The sequence below is a fragment of the Cicer arietinum genome, chromosome 3, assembly GCF_000331145.2.
Source record: "Cicer arietinum cultivar CDC Frontier isolate Library 1 chromosome 3, Cicar.CDCFrontier_v2.0, whole genome shotgun sequence".
In the NCBI taxonomy this organism is placed as follows: domain Eukaryota; kingdom Viridiplantae; phylum Streptophyta; class Magnoliopsida; order Fabales; family Fabaceae; genus Cicer; species Cicer arietinum.
In genome coordinates, this window is record NC_021162.2 from 63,543,725 (window position 1) to 63,567,624 (window position 23,900).

The 23,900-nt window shown below is 29.6% G+C and overlaps 3 protein-coding genes across 3 annotated transcripts; 1 reads left to right on the plus strand and 2 right to left on the minus strand.

Annotated features, from left to right (window-relative positions):
• Positions 1–310: 310 nt before the first annotated feature.
• Positions 311–4,990, minus strand: LOC101504031 (zinc finger protein CONSTANS-LIKE 15-like). Its single transcript, XM_004492948.4, has 4 exons — positions 4,103–4,990; positions 2,850–2,990; positions 1,333–1,592; positions 311–567 (listed from the first exon to the last, which is right to left on the minus strand). Exons 1-4 carry the CDS (start codon positions 4,778–4,780, stop codon positions 456–458), a joined length of 1,191 nt encoding a protein of 396 aa, XP_004493005.1. The 5' UTR covers positions 4,781–4,990; the 3' UTR covers positions 311–455.
• Positions 4,991–15,997: 11,007 nt separating this feature from the next.
• Positions 15,998–19,079, plus strand: LOC101504771 (uncharacterized). The gene is made up of 6 exons (XM_004492950.4): positions 15,998–16,354; positions 17,461–17,559; positions 17,669–17,777; positions 17,863–17,934; positions 18,051–18,056; positions 18,706–19,079. The coding sequence occupies exons 1-6, from the start codon at positions 16,173–16,175 to the stop codon at positions 18,820–18,822; spliced, it is 585 nt and encodes a 194-aa protein (XP_004493007.1). The 5' UTR covers positions 15,998–16,172; the 3' UTR covers positions 18,823–19,079.
• A 2,224-nt stretch (positions 19,080–21,303) lies between these two features.
• Positions 21,304–23,200, minus strand: LOC101505091 (GEM-like protein 5). Its single transcript, XM_004492951.3, has 3 exons — positions 22,515–23,200; positions 22,131–22,405; positions 21,304–21,736 (listed from the first exon to the last, which is right to left on the minus strand). Exons 1-3 carry the CDS (start codon positions 22,816–22,818, stop codon positions 21,530–21,532), a joined length of 786 nt encoding a protein of 261 aa, XP_004493008.1. The 5' UTR covers positions 22,819–23,200; the 3' UTR covers positions 21,304–21,529.
• Between the last annotated feature and the right edge of the window lie 700 nt (positions 23,201–23,900).

Here is a 23,900-nt window from a genome sequence, read left to right on the forward strand (position 1 = left end):
TTTGAGAAGTCAGTGAATTTTTACCTCTTTGAAATCGTTCTCTGTTAAGTAAGAAGCTTTCTCAGATTGCCCATAAATGTAGGCTACAATGGCTGAACCAACAAAAGCTGTGTTTGGTCTTCTTATTCTTTCTTTTTAGTCTTTTGTGTGATTTCTTCTGAAAGGAAGAAATGGGTTGAGCTGAATAAGAGTTAGTTGCTTAATGATAATGTGGTAAGTGTCAAGAGATGCTCAGAAGAGTGTTGGTTTGGTGAGTAAGGAAGTTTATAGGGAGTAATAAAAATTCATATAAATCTTCTACCAAGAAAGATTCAAATCAATAAATCGATACTCATGAAATTACTCATTAAAACTAGAACCTATCAATATTTCTCTGATATTATAGTATAATAATATATATGTATACACATTCAGGGGCAATGCCGTGGGATGGGATTTCTTTTCTGAGAAGGCACTCATCCTGCTTGAATATCACTTGTATCAGTTGCCTTAACAAATCTCCCTCTCACTCTCTTTCTCGTATCAGCCCTAGCCTTCCTTGACTCATAGCGAATGTGCTTGTCAAACCTGTGTAAAGTTTGATGCCACGGCTTTAAATTAATGATAATGTGATATTTCATATTTCTAAAAAAAAATCTGAGTTTAAACTTTTTACTAAAAACAATCATTAAAAAAGGAAGAATATAACATGGCATTAACGCTGTAAAAAAATTTACTCTTCGATTCAATCATATCTTACAATATAGATATTTGTGAAGACAGTTCAGTAACTGATATAAAAAAGTGAGAGTGTGGTGTATTAGTATGAATATGTGTCAAAAAGTGTTACACTAAACACCAGCCCATGAGGACGGACGAACTTGTACTCTTGGGGAGCCTTATTCCCCCTTTTCTCAATTGTAAGTCTTGTAGGCTTGTAGTAGTATAGAGATTCTACAAAACATGTTGTGATCTGTGAAATTGAGGTAATTGTTTCATAAACATCCTAATTAACAATCTTTTAGCTCTTTCAAGTTAAAATCCTTATTGTCTTGTACAATCCTAGTTTTCATGGCGTGTGTATGTCTATTGTTGGGTTTGACATTACTAGCTCATTGTTAAATTATTATATCTTGAAAGCTGCTATAGCAAAAACAGAGGATAGAATTAGGTTTCTGTAAAACTTATTTATTAAATAAGGATTTTAATTATTTTTAACAAGGGGTTTGGTTTTATATTACATTTGTTATAGTTGGCCTCCCAATCATTCTATTATGGGTAAATGCTTGTATAGGTTTCTGTATATATTCATTTGCATTTGCTTCGAGGTTTCGGATATTCAATGAAATGTACCTTCGAGTTTTCTTCTTCTCCTTGTAGCGTAACATGGCATCCCCTCTATTCCTTGCTTGCTCTTCCAAGATAACCTTGGCTTTTATGTTGCTATCATTTTCACTCCCACTCAAAAGAGGCTCCATAACCGGTACAATGTTGTTAGTGCCATGTGTTATGGATTTAGTCAATTTGGACTGAGATGATAGCCCATCTTTAGTTTTCTTGTTGCTTTCTACTTTCTCCTTCACATGGCTTGATGATGACTGATCTGACTGATTCTGCAAATTTTGCGAAGACAAACAATTCATCAATCATTGTTTCCTAATAAATAAACCAAACATGACAGAAATATATGACAATGAAGGAAATAAAGGCCAAATCATATAAAGTTTTACTGCAATCCTTGCATAACAGTTCATATAAACAACTAATTGTGGAAAATCACCCGTGCAAAAAACATTGGAAATAGTGCTTATATACTATAGGCAAAATACATTTTGCAGTCCTTTAGTTATTTAATTGTACCAGATTAATTCTTATAAATCTTTTTTGTCTCAGATAGATCATTTAAGCCCCCCATTACATACGCACAACTACCATTTTTTTTACACATCCCAAATTTTGAACCATATACCTCAACTTGCTTTGACCAAATTTTATTTATATTTTGGGACAAATTAAGTATAATTTAATTTATGACTCTACAATTTTAGGGGTGAAGTTGTTGTAGCTTTAAAGTTAAACTAACTAGGTACAACTAAAGTTGGAAGATTTTCTATGAATCTTGGGCAATAAAATCTTCCCGACCTTTATTGTCCCTCCCCATGTGAACTCTGTACATTGAATCAAATCCATGTAGGCCCACAGTTTTGTCTGTATGTGTGGATTTCATTTTCAAAGCTGTTAAACCCATGTTTACACTGCAACTTTCTTTTTCAAAATTAGTTGTTGCTTTCAAATCAAAATTCACGGTTTCATTATAATTAAAATGTGTCAGAACCTCACATAATAATGATAGGAAGACAAAGAACCTAAGAAAACATTTGTATATTCCATCAAAGACCTCACATTAGAGAGCCTGAATCTGAGTCACTCAACCAATTTCATCACATTCCCACTAACAGTTTGCAATCGAATGACCTCACTTTACAGTAAGTGGCAAGTAGTAGGCTATAACTTCTTGCACATGCCTGTAAATTAAATACTTTAAATTATAAGACTAACACAATTAAACTCGTATTAATTCCTTTAAAGACATTTGGTGACTCATAATACACTAAGCTCAGAGATGCACGAAGTAAGAGATTAGATGTGCAACTGCAGTGTAGTATAGAAAAAGTTGAATAACACCAGCCAATACGAGAAAGAAAAATATGAAAATTTTCTCTGATTCTATTGTAAGTGTTACTAGTACTACCAACATCAAAATTAGAGACCAATTTGTTTTTCCGTCTCAAATGTAGTAATTCAATTTTTTCTACGTGCTGTTGAATTGGCACAGATTGAAAAACTACTATATACAAAGAATGGCTTACATTTCTTGATAGAATATAATCACCAAGTGTTGAGGAACTCATATCGAGCACATGTTTCATTGATTTCGGAACCGATAAGGAAGCTTCTTCCGCACCATCATATGTCATATCTCTTGATTTTTGTAATTGAAAATCCCAGACCTGCACAAACATAGAAAAACTATTTATAGCATATGTCTAAACCAACTAGTCCATATTTACACATATCAGGATGTGAGTTGAACCAGTACACCACAGCTAGTTCAATCAATACAGGGTGAAAATTTTGATGGCCATAACTTAGGAACAGGTAAAAATATTCAAAAACAGGTAGAAGCAAAACATTATAAAATTAACTAAAAAAAACATTTTCCAGGATCTCAACTGAGTTTTTACATTGAGAATAAAGCTCTTACTGAATATGTTGGTAGTCTTCAATCACATTGTCACAGAAAGCTGCAAGTAAAATAGTTATCAAAATGATGATGCAAGATGACAATGCATTTAAGCTAGAAAATGATGAATTTCATTGTCCAAAGTTTCAACTTTCAAGCCAGAACATTATATTTTTAAAGAGATTGAAGCAACCCTATATTTACCAGCAACCAATTACAATTAACAATCCTATAGAAATATTAAGTGTAAATGCAATTATCAGTTAGATAGGAACGAAAAAACTAGCAAAGAATGGTAAGGAGCGGTCCAAGTAACCGAAACTAATGAGAAGAATTCATTCTACAAAAGCTAAAAGCCTAGCAACAAGAGTAAATGTTTAGAACAAAATCATACTTACATATTAATCTATATTTACAAGAAAAATAAACCAATTTTTTTTGTAAATGCTACATCATTCACCTAGTAACAAACAATGCAGCCTAGTTACTCGAATTTATTATTTATTCATCAGTCATTAAAAATGTAACTAAGCTTTTTCTATTAAAAAAATGAAATTGAACTTTAATCACACAAAAAGAAGAACTAAGACTTCCTATATCATGGCAAAATTTAGACTAGTATCTAGAAGCTTCTCAAATTATACTAATAATTATTTCCTAATTATCTTAAACAGTTACTCCGGAATTAAATAAGAAAAAAAAAGTATTTGAAAATTTAATATATAAATCGAGTTTTCATATATCATTTTGTTTATATTTCATTTAAAAGTGAGTATTAGAAAAACATATTTATTAGAAAAATTATACTATTATTTCTTTAAATTACATTGTTATAAAGTTAATCTAAAATGAGTTTACATAAGATTCAATTTTACAAACCTGAGGAGGTTGATAGGTGGGGTTACGATCCCAGAGAAGAACACCGGGTTCAGTTCCGTAATCATTGTTATTGTTTTTCTTAGCTTCAACTTCAAATTCAGATGGCCAATTGAGCATAGAAGTAAACGGAGTTTGCTGAAGAAGCAATGAATCATCAACTTCATTACTACAATCATTGAAATTGAACTCATTTTTTACTTCACCACCACACACTGAACCTTCAAAATCCCTCTTTCTCTTTGCAACTTCCACTACCTGTTCATAAACCTCATCTCTATTCTGAACAACAGGAACCACGGGACCTTCGAACTCCGCGACGTAAACGGCGTCGTTTAGCTTCAAATCAAGCCCCAGAGCAGAGACGATCTCGTGAACGGAGGGACAGCCGGAGAGACCGTCGAGACGGCGGCGGTTGTGGAGAGGAGGGGAAGAGTCGTCGTCGCCGTCGCCGTGAGCTTCCCAATCGCAGCGGGGACATCGGACTAGGTTATCGGTGAAGCAACGAACTGAAGCGGCGTCGTTTTTGCAGTTTTGGCAAATTTGGTATCGCACGTGCTTGAATGCGAGTGCGTTTGCGGAGTGCACGTGCTGATCACATACTAAGCATAGTTTGGCGGAGTCTGGTCTGCAGTATAGCACCGCGCTTCTTGAGTCGCAGTAGTCACACGGAAACGACATCGTTTTGATTCACAACTACGAAACTAAGTAGTGATATTTTGAGAAGTGAAGTGTGAAGTAGCTTTATGAAGAAAAATAGCATCGCACATGATAAGCATGGGAAAGTGAGGACGCGGAATGTATGTGAAGGTAATAGTAATAGTAATAGTAATAGTAATAGTAGTGGGGACAAGTAGAAGGTGGTATAAAGATATTTGTTTACTTTTTGGATCCGATAGATTATTGAGGAGTGAATCTTGCTTGCATTGCATGTGCCATCTGTGTTTGTGTTGTAACTTTGCTTGCTTGTACAGATTCCGTGTTGTCCCTTTGTTGGAGTGAGATGCCGTGTGACAGTTTTTGGACTTTGGGCTTCTTGGAGGTAAGGTAGGTGGTCTTTTATGTTTGGGCCTATTGGACAGGTGCTCGCAGATCCAACTATGCACGTTCATGACTCATTCACGTCGAAATTTCTTTCCCACAATTTCTATTTGGATTAATCAAATTCAAATATAATTTTTTATGTTTTTGGAGTTAAAATACAAGTTTTAAAGATTTGTTTAATACATAATATAAGATATTAAAAATAAGTTGTCATATCATGAATTAATACATACGATAAATTAATTCTTAATTTATCTTATGTTATATTTATAGTTGAAATTTATATTCTCAATATGAGTTGAGTTATAAACTAAGATAAAATAAAAATAATAATTTATTTAATTATTTTTAAAAACTATAATTTAAAATTTAAAATTAAAATATGATAAAATATAAATATTAAAATAATTTTTAAAATCTAATCTTAAATATAAAAATATAAATGTAAGTCTGCAGTATAGCACCGCGCTTCTTGAGTCGCAGTAGTCACACGGAAACGACATCGTTTTGATTCACAACTACGAAACTAAGTAGTGATATTTTGAGAAGTGAAGTGTGAAGTAGCTTTATGAAGAAAAATAGCATCGCACATGATAAGCATGGGAAAGTGAGGACGCGGAATGTATGTGAAGGTAATAGTAATAGTAATAGTAATAGTAATAGTAGTGGGGACAAGTAGAAGGTGGTATAAAGATATTTGTTTACTTTTTGGATCCGATAGATTATTGAGGAGTGAATCTTGCTTGCATTGCATGTGCCATCTGTGTTTGTGTTGTAACTTTGCTTGCTTGTACAGATTCCGTGTTGTCCCTTTGTTGGAGTGAGATGCCGTGTGACAGTTTTTGGACTTTGGGCTTCTTGGAGGTAAGGTAGGTGGTCTTTTATGTTTGGGCCTATTGGACAGGTGCTCGCAGATCCAACTATGCACGTTCATGACTCATTCACGTCGAAATTTCTTTCCCACAATTTCTATTTGGATTAATCAAATTCAAATATAATTTTTTATGTTTTTGGAGTTAAAATACAAGTTTTAAAGATTTGTTTAATACATAATATAAGATATTAAAAATAAGTTGTCATATCATGAATTAATACATACGATAAATTAATTCTTAATTTATCTTATGTTATATTTATAGTTGAAATTTATATTCTCAATATGAGTTGAGTTATAAACTAAGATAAAATAAAAATAATAATTTATTTAATTATTTTTAAAAACTATAATTTAAAATTTAAAATTAAAATATGATAAAATATAAATATTAAAATAATTTTTAAAATCTAATCTTAAATATAAAAATATAAATGTAATCAAATATAAATATATAGATAATTAATAAAATTTCATCTTAAATTTAAAAATGAAATATAAATAATTAATTTAAAATATGCTTATGATTTTATCACAAGGATGGTTTTATCTTTTATATAATTTAATAAATTAGTATTTAAAATTATAAAAATATGAAAATTAATTGAAATTTCAAAATAAATATCATTTGTTTACAAATGTATTTTTGCCATTTACATATAATATATATCATATATTTATTTATATTCTAAAAAATAAAATAGAATTATTTAGTTATTTATGAATTTAAAAAAAAAAATTATTTAGTAGTGTCAATGAATAGTTTTAAATATAAAATTATTTTATTACTTATTTATATTTTTAGTTTCTTTTATTAAATTATAAAAAAAATTGTCTTATAAGAGATTATAAATTCCGCTAGAATTAACTCACAACTATAAGGTTCCAAATTCAAACTCAGAGCAAGACATCCAATATAGCAATATCGATATTTGTCAGTTGAGCTAAGAATTAAGAAGAATTTATAATATTTAAAATATAATAAGCTATTTTTTTATTAAAAAAATAGTATGTAATTGTTCACAATTAGGGATGACAATATCACTCGGGTACCCACCAAAACTCGCTTGATTTAGGCATGGAAACTCATATTTGATTGGGTGTGGATGTAGTTTCCTCAAAATTAAAATTATGGGGCACTGGTGGATTTGGGGTGGTGATATTCAACCTACACCCGGACTCGCAAGTAATATTATTATAATTTTTAAGTTTTATATACATATATATATTGAATATATTGAATATTTTTTTAAATATTAAAAATTATAATTTTATCTCGATATAAAATATTTTTTTTATTTTATTATTGTCTAATAATTATTATTTTACTATATTAATTATAATATATATGATTTTAAAATTTATAATTTTATTTATATAAATAGGTGCGGGCAGAGAAACCCAAATCCCATTGCAGGCGGAGATGAGACTTTGATTTCAAACCCGCTATGAAATGGAGGCGGGTGCAGGTTTTCTCCGATCAGTCGTGTGCGGGGGTGAAGGAGGCAAAATTCGCCTCCGACCCGCCCCATTGTCATGCTTATTCACAATAATAATTTTTTTATTTAAATATAATATATATTATATTGATGAGATGTGTATCAAATATATGACAAAATAAAATATTGTTATCATATTGGTTATATTATACCATTATTTAGTTTTATATCATATAATATCTCTATCATATTTTATGCACCAAATGAACCATAAATCTATTAGAGTTTACGAGATAAAAGAGACCACTCATTCACCTTATATTTAAATAAAATATACTCTATTCGATTTTAAATATAAGATAAAGTGAATCAATAAAAAAAGAATATATTTAGTTGTACAATGCCATAATTGAAGTAAAAGTGAATGTCATGAGAAAAGGGGTTGAATTGTGATCTTTTTTAAAATTTAGTTCTTGCACTTATATTAAAATTTAATTCTCATCATTTTTATATATGAGAGGATGATTTTTTTCAAGAGTCCATCCTCATATTATGTTAAGTGTGAAGATGAAAGTTCTTATCCCCCACATAAGAGTGCGTGATTGATGTGATGTCATTTCTACGTTTACTTTTGTTAAACCTTAAATAGTGTGAACAACTTGTCAATTTTTGTCTTGTTGTAGTTTTATGACATTATTTTTCAATAATTGTGAGATAAGAACTTTGATAAATATTTATCATCAGATATGAGATTGTGAAGAATATTCATCATCGAACATGAGATTATGATGAATGTTCGTTCTCAAATTTATCCTCGGATAAGAGATTGTGAAAAATATTCATCCTCAGATATATCATCGGATTTGGATACTTCATCATCTAATTTTCATACAGACACATCTTGACCCATAATTGTTCTTTACTTTTTCCAAAAGATTTATGTGTGATTGAGGTACACCATATAGCGACGATCATTCTCTACTTGAGGATAATCATATTTATATTTATGAATTAGGCTCATCGATTATTTAGTATGGTTAAATACACTACTTGAAATGGTGTGGTAACAAAGTACATCATTTGTTGTACGTTTCACATATGTTCAATTCTGCAAGTGCAACTATACTTGTATTCTTGTTGATGATCCATCAATATGGTATTTTCTTGAGAGTTGTGATGACTTTTTCATTCTCTCAATTAAAGCTCTTTATGGTTCAAATGATAGTAAACTTCGAATATCTTTATGTAGTCTATGACGCTACTAATGTAATCTTCTGATGTTACTATAATTATTTCATTGTTGAATTAATACAATGCACTTGTTCATGTTAGTGACTTCATGTTAGATCATTTTTGTTCTTTCAACAAAAAAAATCAAATGCAAACATCAATAGATTATCATTTGGAAAACTTAACAGTTATTTCATAAGGTTTATTGTCATTAAAACACATATAAAAAAATGTTTTTACTTCAACAAGAATATTCAACCTAAAATGCATATTTACGAACATGAAATCTTGAAACATGATTGATAATCTATTTTGTTCCCTATCGTGGCATCTTCCCTCCATCACCCTGATATTTTCCCTCAATATTATTTTGACGCTCCAATTTTACATTCAACCTATATATTCACTTCATTGCATCCATAAAAAACATGACTAAGGATCACAATTGAATTACAAACCATCTTCGTCCCTTACCCCAACTTTTTTTCTCTCATCAATCTCTATATATGCGATATAATTATATTAATCTATTTTAGATATGCACAAATTTGTGTCATTGGCCAATCCCTCATTTTATCTCATCACAACTAAGTTAATTGAAGACCCAACCACAGAAGACTCCCCATGGATGGACAATGAGGTTATGTTGCAATATTTGGTAGTGACGTCTCTACTCAATCTGAAGAAGAAAAAAATGTTTATATAATTCATATATAAAATTGCAATCATTTGTAAGATGCAAACAAATTCACTTGTTTCAAATTAATTTCCCATCAAACAAACAACACACACCACTATTTTCTTCAAGAAAATGAGTTAAGTGTTCCTCGATTATATAATACACACCATATTTCTCCATTTATCTTCGACTAAAGTTGTGTTTGAGTTCTTACTTTGATCTCTTGCAATGTTGATGCATGTAGACACTTATATTTTTATTTGATTGAAGATTTTGAATTTAGATCTTGTCCATTTCTCGTTTGACTTGCTTGGTTTTTATTCCGATTATAATTTGATTTATGGATTTGTTGCTACTAAATCCATCTTATTTGTTTCATTCTTCTAGATTGATGGTCATAATGAATATTTGGATGAAGAGTAAGGATAAACTTAAGGTGGAAGGAGGGGGTAGATTTTTGAATTTTTTTATGAAAGAATGTGAAAAAAAATTCATGGTTATTGGTTGATTTAGATAGACATATTGTCACATCGTAAAAAACTGCCACATCGAAATGGTCAAATAGAGCTCTATTAGCCACATTTTTATTTTTCTAATAGAAGTTAACATCAATGATTAAAAATGATGGTTTCTTACTTCATGGAGAATAAATAAAAAAGTTAAAAATAAAAAATAAAAAAAAAATAAAAGGAGAAAAAGGTTTAAGAGTGGAAATTTTTCATCTAGAGAAAAATAAAAGGAGAAAATCTAAAATATTTTAAAGACAAATTATAAGTTTTATTTGCATGTATTCAACCAAGACATGTTTGATGCATACATATGGATAGATGCAAATATACTTATATATTAGGATAAGATTAAAATTGAAAAAAATGCAAAGACATAACATCAAAAGGTGATGGGGTAGAATACAACCTGGTACGAGGTGGATCCTGAACGCCGACTAAAAGTGATGAAGCATAACTCACGACGCAACTCAAAGTCTCTTGTGAGGATGGTGTGCCAACACACACTCTAATGTTCAAGTCACAAGGAGATTGATATGAATGAGTGGTGATAAGGGTCAAATTTATCAATGAAATGATATACTTTAAAGACACTTATTCACATATGTTAATGAAAATTATATGACTTTTATTTCAAATTATGTACATAGTTTTTAGTAATTTAATCATGAGAAGTATGATATTTGCATATTTCTTACTTTTATAGGTAATCGATGATTAGACTGAGAAATATTAACAGTAAATTACATTACAATTTAGAATAAAGAATGGTTGCAAGGACAAATTCGTTTGACGAATTTGGTAGTGACTAAGCACATTCAAGTTAGAAAGTTGGAATTTTGCAAGTCAAAATTCGCACAGCGAATTAAAAGTTCATTAAGCAAATTTGAGGCAGTTTGACTAGCTGAAACGCACTTCAATCTCAAAAAAATCCAAATTCTTTAAGCAAAATTTCACTAACTCAAACACTATATTAAGCAAAACTATTGTCACTTTTAGGAATCATTAACTTTCATAGATAGAGAAAAATCGAACTAGAGGAAAACACTAATAGAAGAATTGGAATTCATCATTTGAAGCCAATTACTAATCTTTTCATATTGATTTTGTAAAGTTGCCATGACAATGAGTAGCTAGAATTGTTTCCTTATGAATCTTTCTTGCAAACACATGATAATATATTTATTATAATCAATATTATTTAAAAAAACAATTATCATATAAATTAATGTAAGACTACTTAATCAATCTTGTAACATAATAGTCTTAAATATTTAAGATTTTAATAAATTTCAATTTAGAGATCACAAAAATACATTTTAAATATATTTTATAAAATTTTCAACACAATAGTATTTACAAATCGATATTCCCTATAACTTTTTAAGCACTTAATATAGTATTTTATTAGTTCTAAACCTATTTCACATGTTACACCCTAAACCCCAAAATAACATTTATAATAATATGGCTAAATTACATTTGTGGTCCCTTAACTTAATTTCAGGTAACGTTTTAGTCCTTTATCTTTTTTTTTTCCCAACTTGGTCCTTTATTTTAATTTTAAGTGACAATTCGATATTTTATGTTTTAAAATTTCAACAATGTTATCATTTTTTATACAAAAATTCAAAAAAAAATTAAATCAAAACTCATAAAATTAATTATATTCTTCAATATAATACAAATTTCATCAAATTCGTAACGCAAATCTTCAAATAAACTCATATTTTCATACTTTATTTGATATTTTTACGAATAAAGGACTAAATTGGGAAAAAAATAAGATAAATGAATAAAACGTTACCTGAAATTAAGTTAAGGGACCACAGATGTAATTTAGCCTAATATATGCTAAATTATTTGAAGAAAACTTGCAGCGGATAAAGAAAATATGTTAAAGAGAATAAAAATTTTAATATCTAATTTAGGATATCACGTTTCTCTAAATACACATGTAACAATTCAACTTTGTTTTTTCAATTAAAATAGTACAATATCAATAAACTTGATTCAACTAGAATTTCTTGATTTAATTCACAAGACTTACTCGTACTAAATTTTCATATAAAAAGTCATTTATAATAACATAAGTAAAATACACATTACAACTCTTAATTCCTGGTATCACCTATCAGAGCTGGGTTTCTCCCAAACTTGAACTTCGAGACTCATTAACCTGTAATAACTGCGATTTCGCAAACGCAGGGCCAAGTCAGTTAAACACAAACAACGAAGGAGGTGAGTTTTGAAATTATGTTGATAGTATAATATAAATAATATGAACACGCAATTAATCATCAATAAACCGTATCATTACACAAACATTCTTCAAAGAAAAACATTACATTATATAGTCAAAGTCAAAGAAAATCAATACACTTCACTGTAACATCAAATCATCGCATAAATTATTATCACACATAATACATAGTAATCACAACAAAACAATCACAAGAAAATGCAATGATATGCATGAGCTTAGACTCTACTTCGCAATGTGGTATCATTCTAACTCTGAAGTACTTGGTTATGAGGCTCGATACTATGCCACCATCTCGGTGGACGGACAATTCAAATTGACCCTGTCCTCATAGATCCCCTCAACTCAACCCGAGACACATATACGTGACAGTCGAGGTAAACGTGTGTTGCGTGGTAGCTCCTGACATTTGGAGTGCTACCTCCAAGTCACCTAGGAATTCCCCACTCGAATACCTCAAAGGTCTAACAATCTTGCCTTAAGGCTCAACATCAGACCGCCATGATCAGGCTCATTCAGTTGTACTTCCCCGTAATCACTAGGCTTGTCAGGCCCTACCTATACAATGACAAAATAATCTCCACTTCACAAATTCTCAATATTTATTTTCTCCCCTCGTTGGCCTATGATACTCCATTAAGTCCGTCATCTCAAACACAAATTAGAATCAAAATGATTTAGCCAAATATGGGGTTACTTCAATATTCTCATCACAAATTCACAATATCACTATCATTAATCATATCTCATCACATAAACTCATCACAATTTTATAGAATCACTATCATCAATCAAACATCATCATAATCATCACAATGATATCAAATATCACAATAATATCAAATATCACAATAATGTGAAATATCACAATAATATCAAATATCACACATTTAACGAAATTAAATCAATCAACATCTTATAAATATTTCTATTCCACATTTTAATCTCACAATTTTCTTATTTGCAGATTAATTAATTTATCACTCAAATGGCTACTGCGGAACGTAGCGAGCCCCAGATGAATCGTTGGGAAATACGGTTTTCCCGTTCATCTCACAATATATTATACTCATGAATTCAAACGCTCTCTCACCCATTACCTTATTTCGACGCTTTCACACACGAATACAATTCCACGAGCAAACAGCCTTTGTTCATTGACTTTTGTCCATCAACCGATCTAACTCGACAGTTTATGGGTAAATGTTAAAAATAGTTTATGAGAAGATACTCTAAAAACTAAATTCAAAATTCGGTAAAGGAAACTTACCATAAATCAAAAAACAAATCATTGGATAAAATATAAATTTTTCGCACGGTCGTTTTGGTGTTGGTTTCACTCAAATCGAACTTACGGTGAAGGAGAACGATTCAAACTAAGGAATTTTTTTATAAACGGAGAAGTCGGATATTTTGGAGAGAAATTTGGATGGTTAAAAAATATGAGGAAGTATGTTTATTTGACTACCTAAATGAATAAAACAACATACTGAAATTTGGACAAGAACGGATAAACTTTTCTGGAACAATTATCGATCATCAGTGTCAAACTATAGATTGTTGTTGTGAAATCTTTGGTTTTACGACCGTCGTCCAACTCCCTTCCTTTTTTTGTTTGTTTTATTTTATTAACAATTATGGTTCACAAATGGGTCAAACCCATTGGTCTCCTTTTAGGTTTTACTAGTTTTATTTTATTTTTTAAAACACAATTTCATTATAAATCATTATTAATATTTCAAAACTAATAATTTATAAATAAAAATAATTAATCTTTTAAAATACATTAATAACCAAAACTCTCATATTCAAAATAATCCCTATAATAATACTTATTTTTCCATATACTCAAATTAAAATATTACCATCATTAGAGAATAGTCGAAATTATAAAATAAATAAATATAACATCAACACTTTATATTAATTACTAAATCTTAATAAATATATATAAAATCACAATGTCATAATACATATATAAAAATAAAAGAAATCAAACACAATATCAATACTATCTCAAGATAATTATTTATAAAAAAAAATAACTAAAAATAGAAAATAGTTATAAATAATTAAAATATAACTACGTGCATACTTAATATCAGTCAACCGCACATAAAAGTATTAAATTAATTGGGTACACGTATATACACGTAAAATTGTATAATTTTTTTTTAAAATAAATATATATATATATATATATATATATATATTACACTAAAATATTATTATTTTTTAAAAATAGATCAAAGAGTAAAATATAATATTTATTATTTATATCGCTCATGTAATCTAACACTTATAAAACTAGCACATCATATAAATCACATATATAACGAAAAATTAATCACAAAGTTTATTAACATATATTTTATAATAATAATTTAACATCAAATTAATTATTTAAAATCCTATTTAATTAATAAAATAGTTTATCATAAAATTTATGGTGTTACATCACACGTTACTTCTTTTAGTACACTTTTGCTAAAATATTTCTCACTATAATAAATATTTTATACCATTCAATTAAATAAGAATAAAAAATTAAGATTATTATAATAAAAGAATTAGACAAATAAATAGAAAAAATATTGAACAGTTGGTATAGTATTGTACGGTGAGACTTTTTGAATAGATGATTTAATACAATGAATATAAAAAATATTAGAGAGATAAAACATAAAAATATATTAAAAAATAATAATAAATTCAAATTTAATTCAAATACTTTCGAATCCAATTATTTCACATGACAAACATTCTTTTGTTATTTAGTTTGAATACTTTTAATTTTTTTAACTCTATATAGAAAGTATATTGGTTTTTTAATAATATATACATAGTTTTTTAATAATTTTTCCAAACATATTTATATTGGTTTCTTTGAAATCTTTTGCATATTGTGATGCGTATATAAAATCAAAAGTCAAACATGAGTATTAGAATCTTTATCAAAAATTTAAGTTTAAAATTATTCTCCAATTTATAAGTTTACTCTTAAGTTATAATTTGAAGTGTTATAAATTTTAACTAAAGAAATAATGAACAAAACATAATTTCATTTTCAATATTAAATAAAACAATTGTGTATATTTTATATTATTTTAACATAATTCTTTTTACATATAATAATTTTTTTATGATTATTTTAATTTGACATGTATTATAAGAATTATTTCTGCTTCGTGTATTAAATAGATTAAATAGCACCCGCGATCCCTTAACTTAATTTCAATTAACATTTTAGTTATTTATATTTTTTATCTTGATTTGATCATTTATTTTAATTTTAAGTGACAATCTGATATTTTACATTTTAAAATATCAACAATGTTATCATTTTTTTTTACAAAAAATTAATAAAAAATTTCAAATAAAACCCATAATAATCTTAATTATCATCTTAAATATAATACAAATTTCATCAAATGCATAGCTCAAGTATTCAAATAAACTCATATTTGTATCTCCAACAAAATCAAATTTATCAAATAAAGAATAAAATAAATCCACTTTAATTTTATATTAATTTTTTTATAATATACTTAAATTAAATAAATAAAAATATACGCAACGCACGAATTAACATCTAATTAACTCTTTTTTTTTAATAATTTAAATTTTGAGAGACATAATTTTTTTTTTATCAAATTGACTTGGATCAATTATCTCAATCATAAAGATCAAAAAGACTATTTCAAAAAACATTTATGATATTCATTAAAATTTAGAATAATTTTGAAATAATTATTTATTAAATATTAAATATTAAATAACGTTTAAGTAAAGTATTGATTATGGGTGGACCAAGGTCTGCATTAGCCGTAGTATATATTGTTACAGTATTTGCTTGCACCCTTGGATGCGAACCCTAGTTGTGGAATTAATGTGTCCTTAGATCAAATTTCAGAATCATATAATTAAAACCACACATAAAAATAAGTCTCACACGATCTCTTCTCTCTTTCTCATTGACTCTCTCTCTCTCTCTCTCTCTCCATTTCTCACACTCTCTCCCTCTCTCTCTTGTTGCCAATGGCGGATCCAATCTCCAAGCCTCTCATTTCGTTTCTCCTCATAGCTTCCTTGTTGCTGTGCTCGCACGCTTCCTCTGACGTCCCCTTCATCGTCGCTCACAAGAAGGCATCTCTCAACAGGCTTAAGTCTGGCGCTGAAAGGGTCTCTGTCACCATCGATATCTACAACCAAGGAACCTCGTATGCTCCGATCTACAACTCAATTTTCTCTTTTCTTTTTATTTTCCCCCATTTCAGATCTCAATTCCCCATTTCCATACATGTTCTGATTATTGGATTTATGTGATTTTATTCAATTTTGTTAATGTCTATGGTTGTGTTTATGCTGTCTGGAAATTCGGATGCTGATAAGATGTTGGTAAAGATGATTTTTTTTTTTTGCTGGATCTTGGATTTATTTATTTTATTATTTATTTGAAAGTGGTATTGAAAATTAGGGAAAAGGGTAATCTTTGATCAGGTGGGCAGGAGAATGAATTGATAAAAAAAATATCTTTCATTTTTTTTGTTAGCCGTTTTTTAAGCATCTGAGTTCTGAAGCTTGCCCATTTTGCTTGCTTGCATGCATTAGTAATGGGGAGGAAATGAATTTGATGCTGGAGGTTTTGCTTGTTTCAATTTGATCTGGTTGAGATGATGTGGTGAGTTAAGAGTTCCTGTGTGTTTTGGGGATAATTGGTTATGAACTTGATGTGGAAAATTGAACCTTTCGGTGGATCAATTTGAGTTTAAACTTTAAAGGGCTTATGCTAATGTTATCTCTGATTTGACATATTGGTGATTCAAAGTGTGAAGTGCGTTGCTAGTCAACATTGCATGTTTTTTTGTTTGTTTTTATATGAATAAAAGTTGGCTGAAGGGTAGTTCCAAAATGCAAAATCTCTTCCTGTGTTTTATGCGATTGAGTTTAATTATTGACATGGATTATGGTAGGTTAGTAGCAGAGGGTTTAAATCAATAAGATAGAACTTGGTGTGCCGATGCCTTTTTTGAATCATGGTTTTGTTTTGTTTCACAATCGCAACACCTCTTGTTTTGGGTATTAATCAATAAGATAGGACTTTGTGTGCTGTTGCTTCTGTTGAATCATGATTATTTTTTAAGAATTGTAATACCTCTTGTTTTGTGTGTTCCTCTATTGTCTCAGAACATGAGAGGTTAACAAGCCTTGTAATCCTTGTTAAGTTGTTGAATTTAACAATTTCGATTTGCTATTGATCTTCTATGTTTGCTATTGATTTTCTGTTATCATTTTAACTTACCATTTTTCTTTCTCACTTTTAAAGGACTGCATATGATGTGAGCTTGACAGATGATAATTGGCCAAGTGATCTTTTCAGCTTAATCAGTGGTAGCACTTCAAAGACATGGGAAAAGCTTGATGCGTGAGTTTCATATTAATTGCTATAACATTTTCTCCATCTTTGGTTACCTTACGTTTCCGCTCTGCTGCATTTTGGTTTATTTCTTTTTACAAACAATTCATATTTGCAGCGGGGGCGTCCTTTCCCACACATTTGAGTTGGAGGCAAAATCAAAGGGAGTATTTTCTGGTGAACCAGCTGTTATAAAGTTCCGTGTCCCCACAAACGCCGCTTTACAGGTTTAATTTTTTGGCATTGTTGTCTATTGTCTTTTATTTTCTAGTGAGTGAATTTGTTTCCCTCTTAATGGTTTGTTGCTATCAGGAGGCATTATCAACTCCCATATTGCCTTTAGATATTCTTGCTGATAAGCTTCCTGAGAAGAAGTTTGAATGGGTAAGTTTCTTGTATACTTGACTGTTGCGCAAATCAATCTAAGTTGCTTGCATTGACTGACATATTGCTTTTTTTTCCTTTCATATATTAATATTTGGTTGGACTGGATTTCTCAGGCTAAGGTATGGACAATTATTTTATGCTCTTTGTAATTGCAATTTTTGAAATTATTTTGTGAATGATATGAATTTGAATTTAGAATGAGGGCTGCCTATTTTGTTAGTTGATTTTGCAAGTTGCCGGTCAAGCATGATGACTAGTTCAGAGTCATTCTCTTTCAAATTGTTGGTGCAACTATTTTCCATTATGAAGAAATGGATGATCTTGTGTGTACTGATGCAAACCTCCATAAGGGTCTGTTTGGTTTCAGAACAAGATTGTTTCCACTTTTAATTACAAAATTGCCACCTTATTTTCATTTTGTTTCGTATTTACAAAGGTTTGCATGGGAAACAATGAAAACCAAGAAAAAGTTATTTCATTTGTTTCCTATACAAACCTTTGAAAATAGGAAACAAAATGAAAACAAGGTAGCAGAGTTGTAATTGAAGTTAAAGTAGGAACCGAAAACTGAAAATATTTTTTCTCACCGAAGACCCTAAACTTCATCTGTGTTTTGCTTTCATGTGCATTTTTATCTTCTGATGTATTTCACAAGGAGATAAGGCCACAACTTCAAAATCTTCTTCATGATGTGCTATTTTTAACTTCTTTCAGGATGTATCATAATGTAATGTCTTTTCCTTAATGTCAAAATGTTTTTGTCCACAGAGGTTGCTGGCTAAGTATGGATCTCTAGTCTCGGTGATCAGCATAATCGTTCTGTTTGTGTACCTGGTAGCTTCACCCTCAAAATCTGGTGCAAAAGGAAGCAAGAAGAAGCGTTAATCATCGACGAATCATTACCTTTACAATCAGACATTGGAAGACTAGAGCATGACTTTCTGTCAGCGGTCAGTTTTCACCTAGTTTAGCACACATGTTTTTGAACTTTTTGAATGAATGGTTAAATGAGTTAGTGAGAGAACAATTTAATTTCTCGCCGGCATAGCCTGAACAGTTGTTTTCAGTTCTCACATGGATGGTATGGATCATAGCTAGCAAAAGTATATTAATTGAATACGTGAGCTCATAGCTATTGTGTACTGATTACTGTTTATTATGTTTTGACGATCCTCAAATCATGATGTCTGCGAATGAAAATTGACCACTTTACTAACTCAGTTATCTAAAAAGTTTGTAATTGACATCGATAAACTTCAGTGTCCATAGTTCTCCCTCATTTCGTTTCTTTCCTTTAGAGTTTGGATGTAATTTATGTAAGCATCAAGTCTTGAGAATAAAGGTGTGTGTCCATTGTCCAACACAGAGCGGTGTTCAATTCTGGCACGTAGTTATGTGTCAATGTCGTGTCCTGTTTGTGCGTATGTGTTTCATTTCTTGGTAGCCGGTTTTGCAACATTAGTGGTCGAGCAAAACAATTACAGTTACAAGAACATAGTAAGATATGGCGTATGACAAAGACACCCTCCAACATTTGTTCTCCGTTTCCTTTTCGCCTTACCTCCGGAATATTTCCTCTCCGAAATTTCGCATCTTGCTCTCAACTAAGATTTGAATCGCTTTCCTAACGTCTCTTTTACTTTTCTACGAACAGTTTTCTTGTTTTTGTTGGCTGCCCAAAGAAAAACCACAAACTCCTCATCTAAGAAATATTGAAACATAACTTGTAGACCAAATCATCATTTCCGAGGAGTACATAATATATTGTTGGAGAACATGATATATTGTTGATTGCAGAACTGAACTTTTGCTCTAATCAGATTTTCGTCAATACTGGTATTTACCTCTCATTGTGCAATTGGCAAAAATGTCATGGAATTAAGTTTACTTTGTTGAAAATTGACATTTTTTTTGACAATTTTTTATAAAATCAAGTCAAATTTTATAAATTATACTTCGATCATTTGAGTTTTTTAATCTTAAATTCTTTGTAAAATCCGAAGCCAGTGGTTTTTAGTAACATTTATGATTTTTTTTATAAGTGATATTTTCATACTCTGTTCTACTAAACGGCGCTTGGTCTCTGTAGGATTAACCAAATAATTTAGATTGGGACACTGAAGTCAAGGATTTGATAACATTGGATTTTCATAAAAATTAAAAAAAAGAAACAGTGATGGTTACAATTGTACTTAATCTTACACTACTTTCGATTTTCAAATAAACAAATAACATTCGTTGTGTGTGACTCATTCCTATTGACTTGTTTCAAATGAAAGTGTATTTCTCTTTGGCACTACACAAGCTGTTTTTTATAATCGAAAGATGAATGTAGTTAAATAAATAAGTAGCAAGTTGTTTTTACAACCAAATAATTGAACTTAAATATTTAATGAATTTCCATTAAAGACAAAATATTTGAGGAGAACGCTAATTTATATCTTGAAAAATAATCTTAAATCAAATTTTATTTTATATATGAATTGTTTGAGGAGAACAGTAGTTTATATCTTACCTGAAATAATTTTTAATTAATTAAACTTTATTTATTAACATGAGGTTAAGGACAAAATAAACTACGCCGTGGACACTTGTCAATTGGGTGATGAGCCACGAACTAGCCTTTTCATACCCACCCAACTCCAACCTCTATAATCAACTTGAATAACAAATAAAAAATGATGACTCATCCTATTTTCATAAATACACTATCAGCTAACTACTACCGAGCTTAGTTGTTGGGGTTGGTTTAGCATCTCGCAAAAAAAAAAAACCTCTATTCTCATCTAGAATTGAAAAAAATATCCAATTCATTCCATTTTTTTTTAATTATACCGATTTATATATTTTGTAAAATAAATCACATATTAAATTTATTTTTACTTAAACAATATCAAATACATCAGGTTAAACTTGACTTAAATCATTTTTAGTCTCCTTCAATCTCCAATTTTGATCCCTTACTTTTAATTTCACAATTTTAATTCTTTAATTTTTTAAAAATTAAACATTAAACATTGTGACCAACTCTTAATTTTAAGCAAAAAGACATAAATTAGATATCTATGTGGATACTATGGAACTATTTATAATTTTTAAATAACTTAAATTTATTTATTTCTGAAATAAAAGAAAAATATCAATTTATAATTCTTTTAAAGCTTCTTATCATCACATTCAAAATTTATAATTATCAAAATTTTGGTCAAAATATCTTATTTTTAAAAATTTAGGAGATTAAAATTGTAGATTCGCTATAACAAGGAGAACAAATCTGTAAAAAAAAAGTTATATAACTATTATGTTTATTTAAACATTATCAAATCAGTGATCTTATCTTGGAGCATAAGTAATTGAAAATTGCAATAACACTAAGAAATGATGCAGAGCAGACATCACATATTAACTGTGTTGTAATGAAATTTATCATACACCCTACAAAATTTACATAATCAACTATTGATTCAATGCACAACATACAAAATTATACTGCTAATAAAAAGTGTTCATCATGATAGTCCATAAACAAGAAATTAAAACAACCACAAACACTCCAACAGAAATACAGAGAAAATTCCAGCATCAAGCACTATTACTTAGTCGATGGTACAGCTACACCTGCCACAACAAAATGTGAGATGCCTTCTGATAGATTCTTTACAGCTTTATCATAATTAACAAAACCCATGAACCAAAAATCATGTCCATCAACTGTGACTATTTGGATATACTTTTCTGATTGATTTTCTTTCATGATCACAGGATTAACTGTTCCAATCTTCCCCAGAGGCACCATTACCTAATTACACAACAAAAGAACTCAAATTTCTTCTTAAAAAAAATCAGTCAGTTAAGTATATCTGTTTCCTGTGTATTAAACACACAAAAACTTACTTCTTTAAACTTGTTAAAGAATACTCATTAGCATAATTTGCTGTATATTTTATAGAGATTTTTACGGTAAGATACAAATATGAGAAATAATCTAGAGGGATGAAGCATAAACGCAGCATAATCTAGAGTTTCACAAGGGTTTATGTCAAAGATAAACTCAAAATAATCTAATTCAAAGAGACCCATATATAAAACTTTTTTATAGTGTCATATATCATAATTTAACTCTTTATAATTATCCCTCTTATTTGCTCTCTAGCACTTAGAAAAGTTGAAGTAATTTTGAGTATAATGAATACCTTGTAATAGCTCCAAGTCTGTTGACCAGAGGGTGCAGTGAAAGACAAGGGGCGATCACTGCAAAATGCTACATGAATATCAGATAAGTAAAGAGTTCCTGCAACAGGCCCTGTTGTTGTTGAGAGGTAACAAGCGAATGTCTTCTTCAGCTTCTCATTTGGATAGGTAGTGAATATTTGTTTGTAAAGTGACTCAAATCCACCCTCTGATATTGCTTTTACTGTCAGATTCATCTTCCCCATAGCAGCTGATGATACTGAAGGGCCTGTTTTAACTGCAAATTTTAAAATAACTTTTTAAATTGTAAATACTAGAAATATGAAAAATTGAATGTTAAATTGAGCTATACAAAGAATATTTAAAGTTGGGAATAGAGAACTAACGATTGTGCCATATGTTGTTGGCGGTGGCTTCAGCTTTTTTACTCCACGAATCAAACATGTGGAGAATAGATTCCATGGGAGAGTTGGAAGGCTTATCAACAGGGCTATGTTGGACGTAAGGATGGTCGTGTTGGTAATATTGAAACTGAGGTTGTTGTCCAGTTTGTACGGCTGCTTTTTTGTTGTCGGGGTGACTGCTCGGTACAGCTGGTGCTCCCATGATGTGTGTTCCCCAATTCTCAGTTCCATCATTTTGTGATGCAAATGGGTTTTCATCAGGTGATTGGTTCTTGTTATTGTTCATGTTTGTAAATATGAGAGGAAGAGAACGAACTTAGTGATCAGAGAGAGATTCAGCAGAAAAAAAAGGTTGGATTTTGGAAGTAAAGTGTGTGTTGGTACGCGTTTATACAGACATGGATTTGGTACACCGACTTTGCTTTCAACACAGAAACCGACTATGCTTCTTTGCTTAACCGCGTATACTCATCAACCATCACTTCTTTCTTTATTTTAAAACATTGTTTTTTTTATTCGAAATATTTAAAATAGAAACTATTGTTTTTTCCGATGTCATATTGTGATAAATTATATTACTGGTATGAACGTCAGCTTAAGGTGTAACAACAAGCATAATAAGTGAGCCAAAACAATTTTAAACTTATTAATATATGGTATTTATGTCTTCAAAACATTTGCCCTAATTTTAATCTCCTATTTTTAAAATTATTAATATTTAGAGTCTGTTAGAATTACTTGATTTTTAGATTTTAAATTCTATCTTCTAAAAATAATTTGTGATAAGTTTTTTTTAAAGGAGAATAAAAAAATCATATATGAATAGATGGGATGGGTCGGTAATCTGACTCTTTTTAAAAATGATAGTACATCCCAATTAACTTTTTTAAATGGTTATTTTCATTTTATCTTAAGTATACCACTCAAACAATTAATTTCTTTTAAATTTTGTCATAAGAAAATTTTGAAAGTAAATTTTTTTACACATCAAAATCATTAACAAAATTTTAAAAATAATTATAATAAAAAAATATATATATAATAGTTGTGATTGACTGAACGTGAATCACTAAATTCTATTAATTAACAATAAAAATAATAACTTTAAACGTTTTATGGATATTTATTACAACAACAAAAATACTATTTAAATTATTATGTATGTTTTTTATTAACTTTTATTGATGTTTAAGAATATTTTGATTTAAGAATTAAATTAATTGATATTTTTTAATTTAAGAGATTGATTTGCAATTTTGTAGATTTAAAAGACAAAATTAATAGCTTACAATTTTAAATATGTATGTATATTTGCTCTTTTATTCCATGTTATGCATGCTCTATTTTCTCTTTAAAAATTAAAAATTG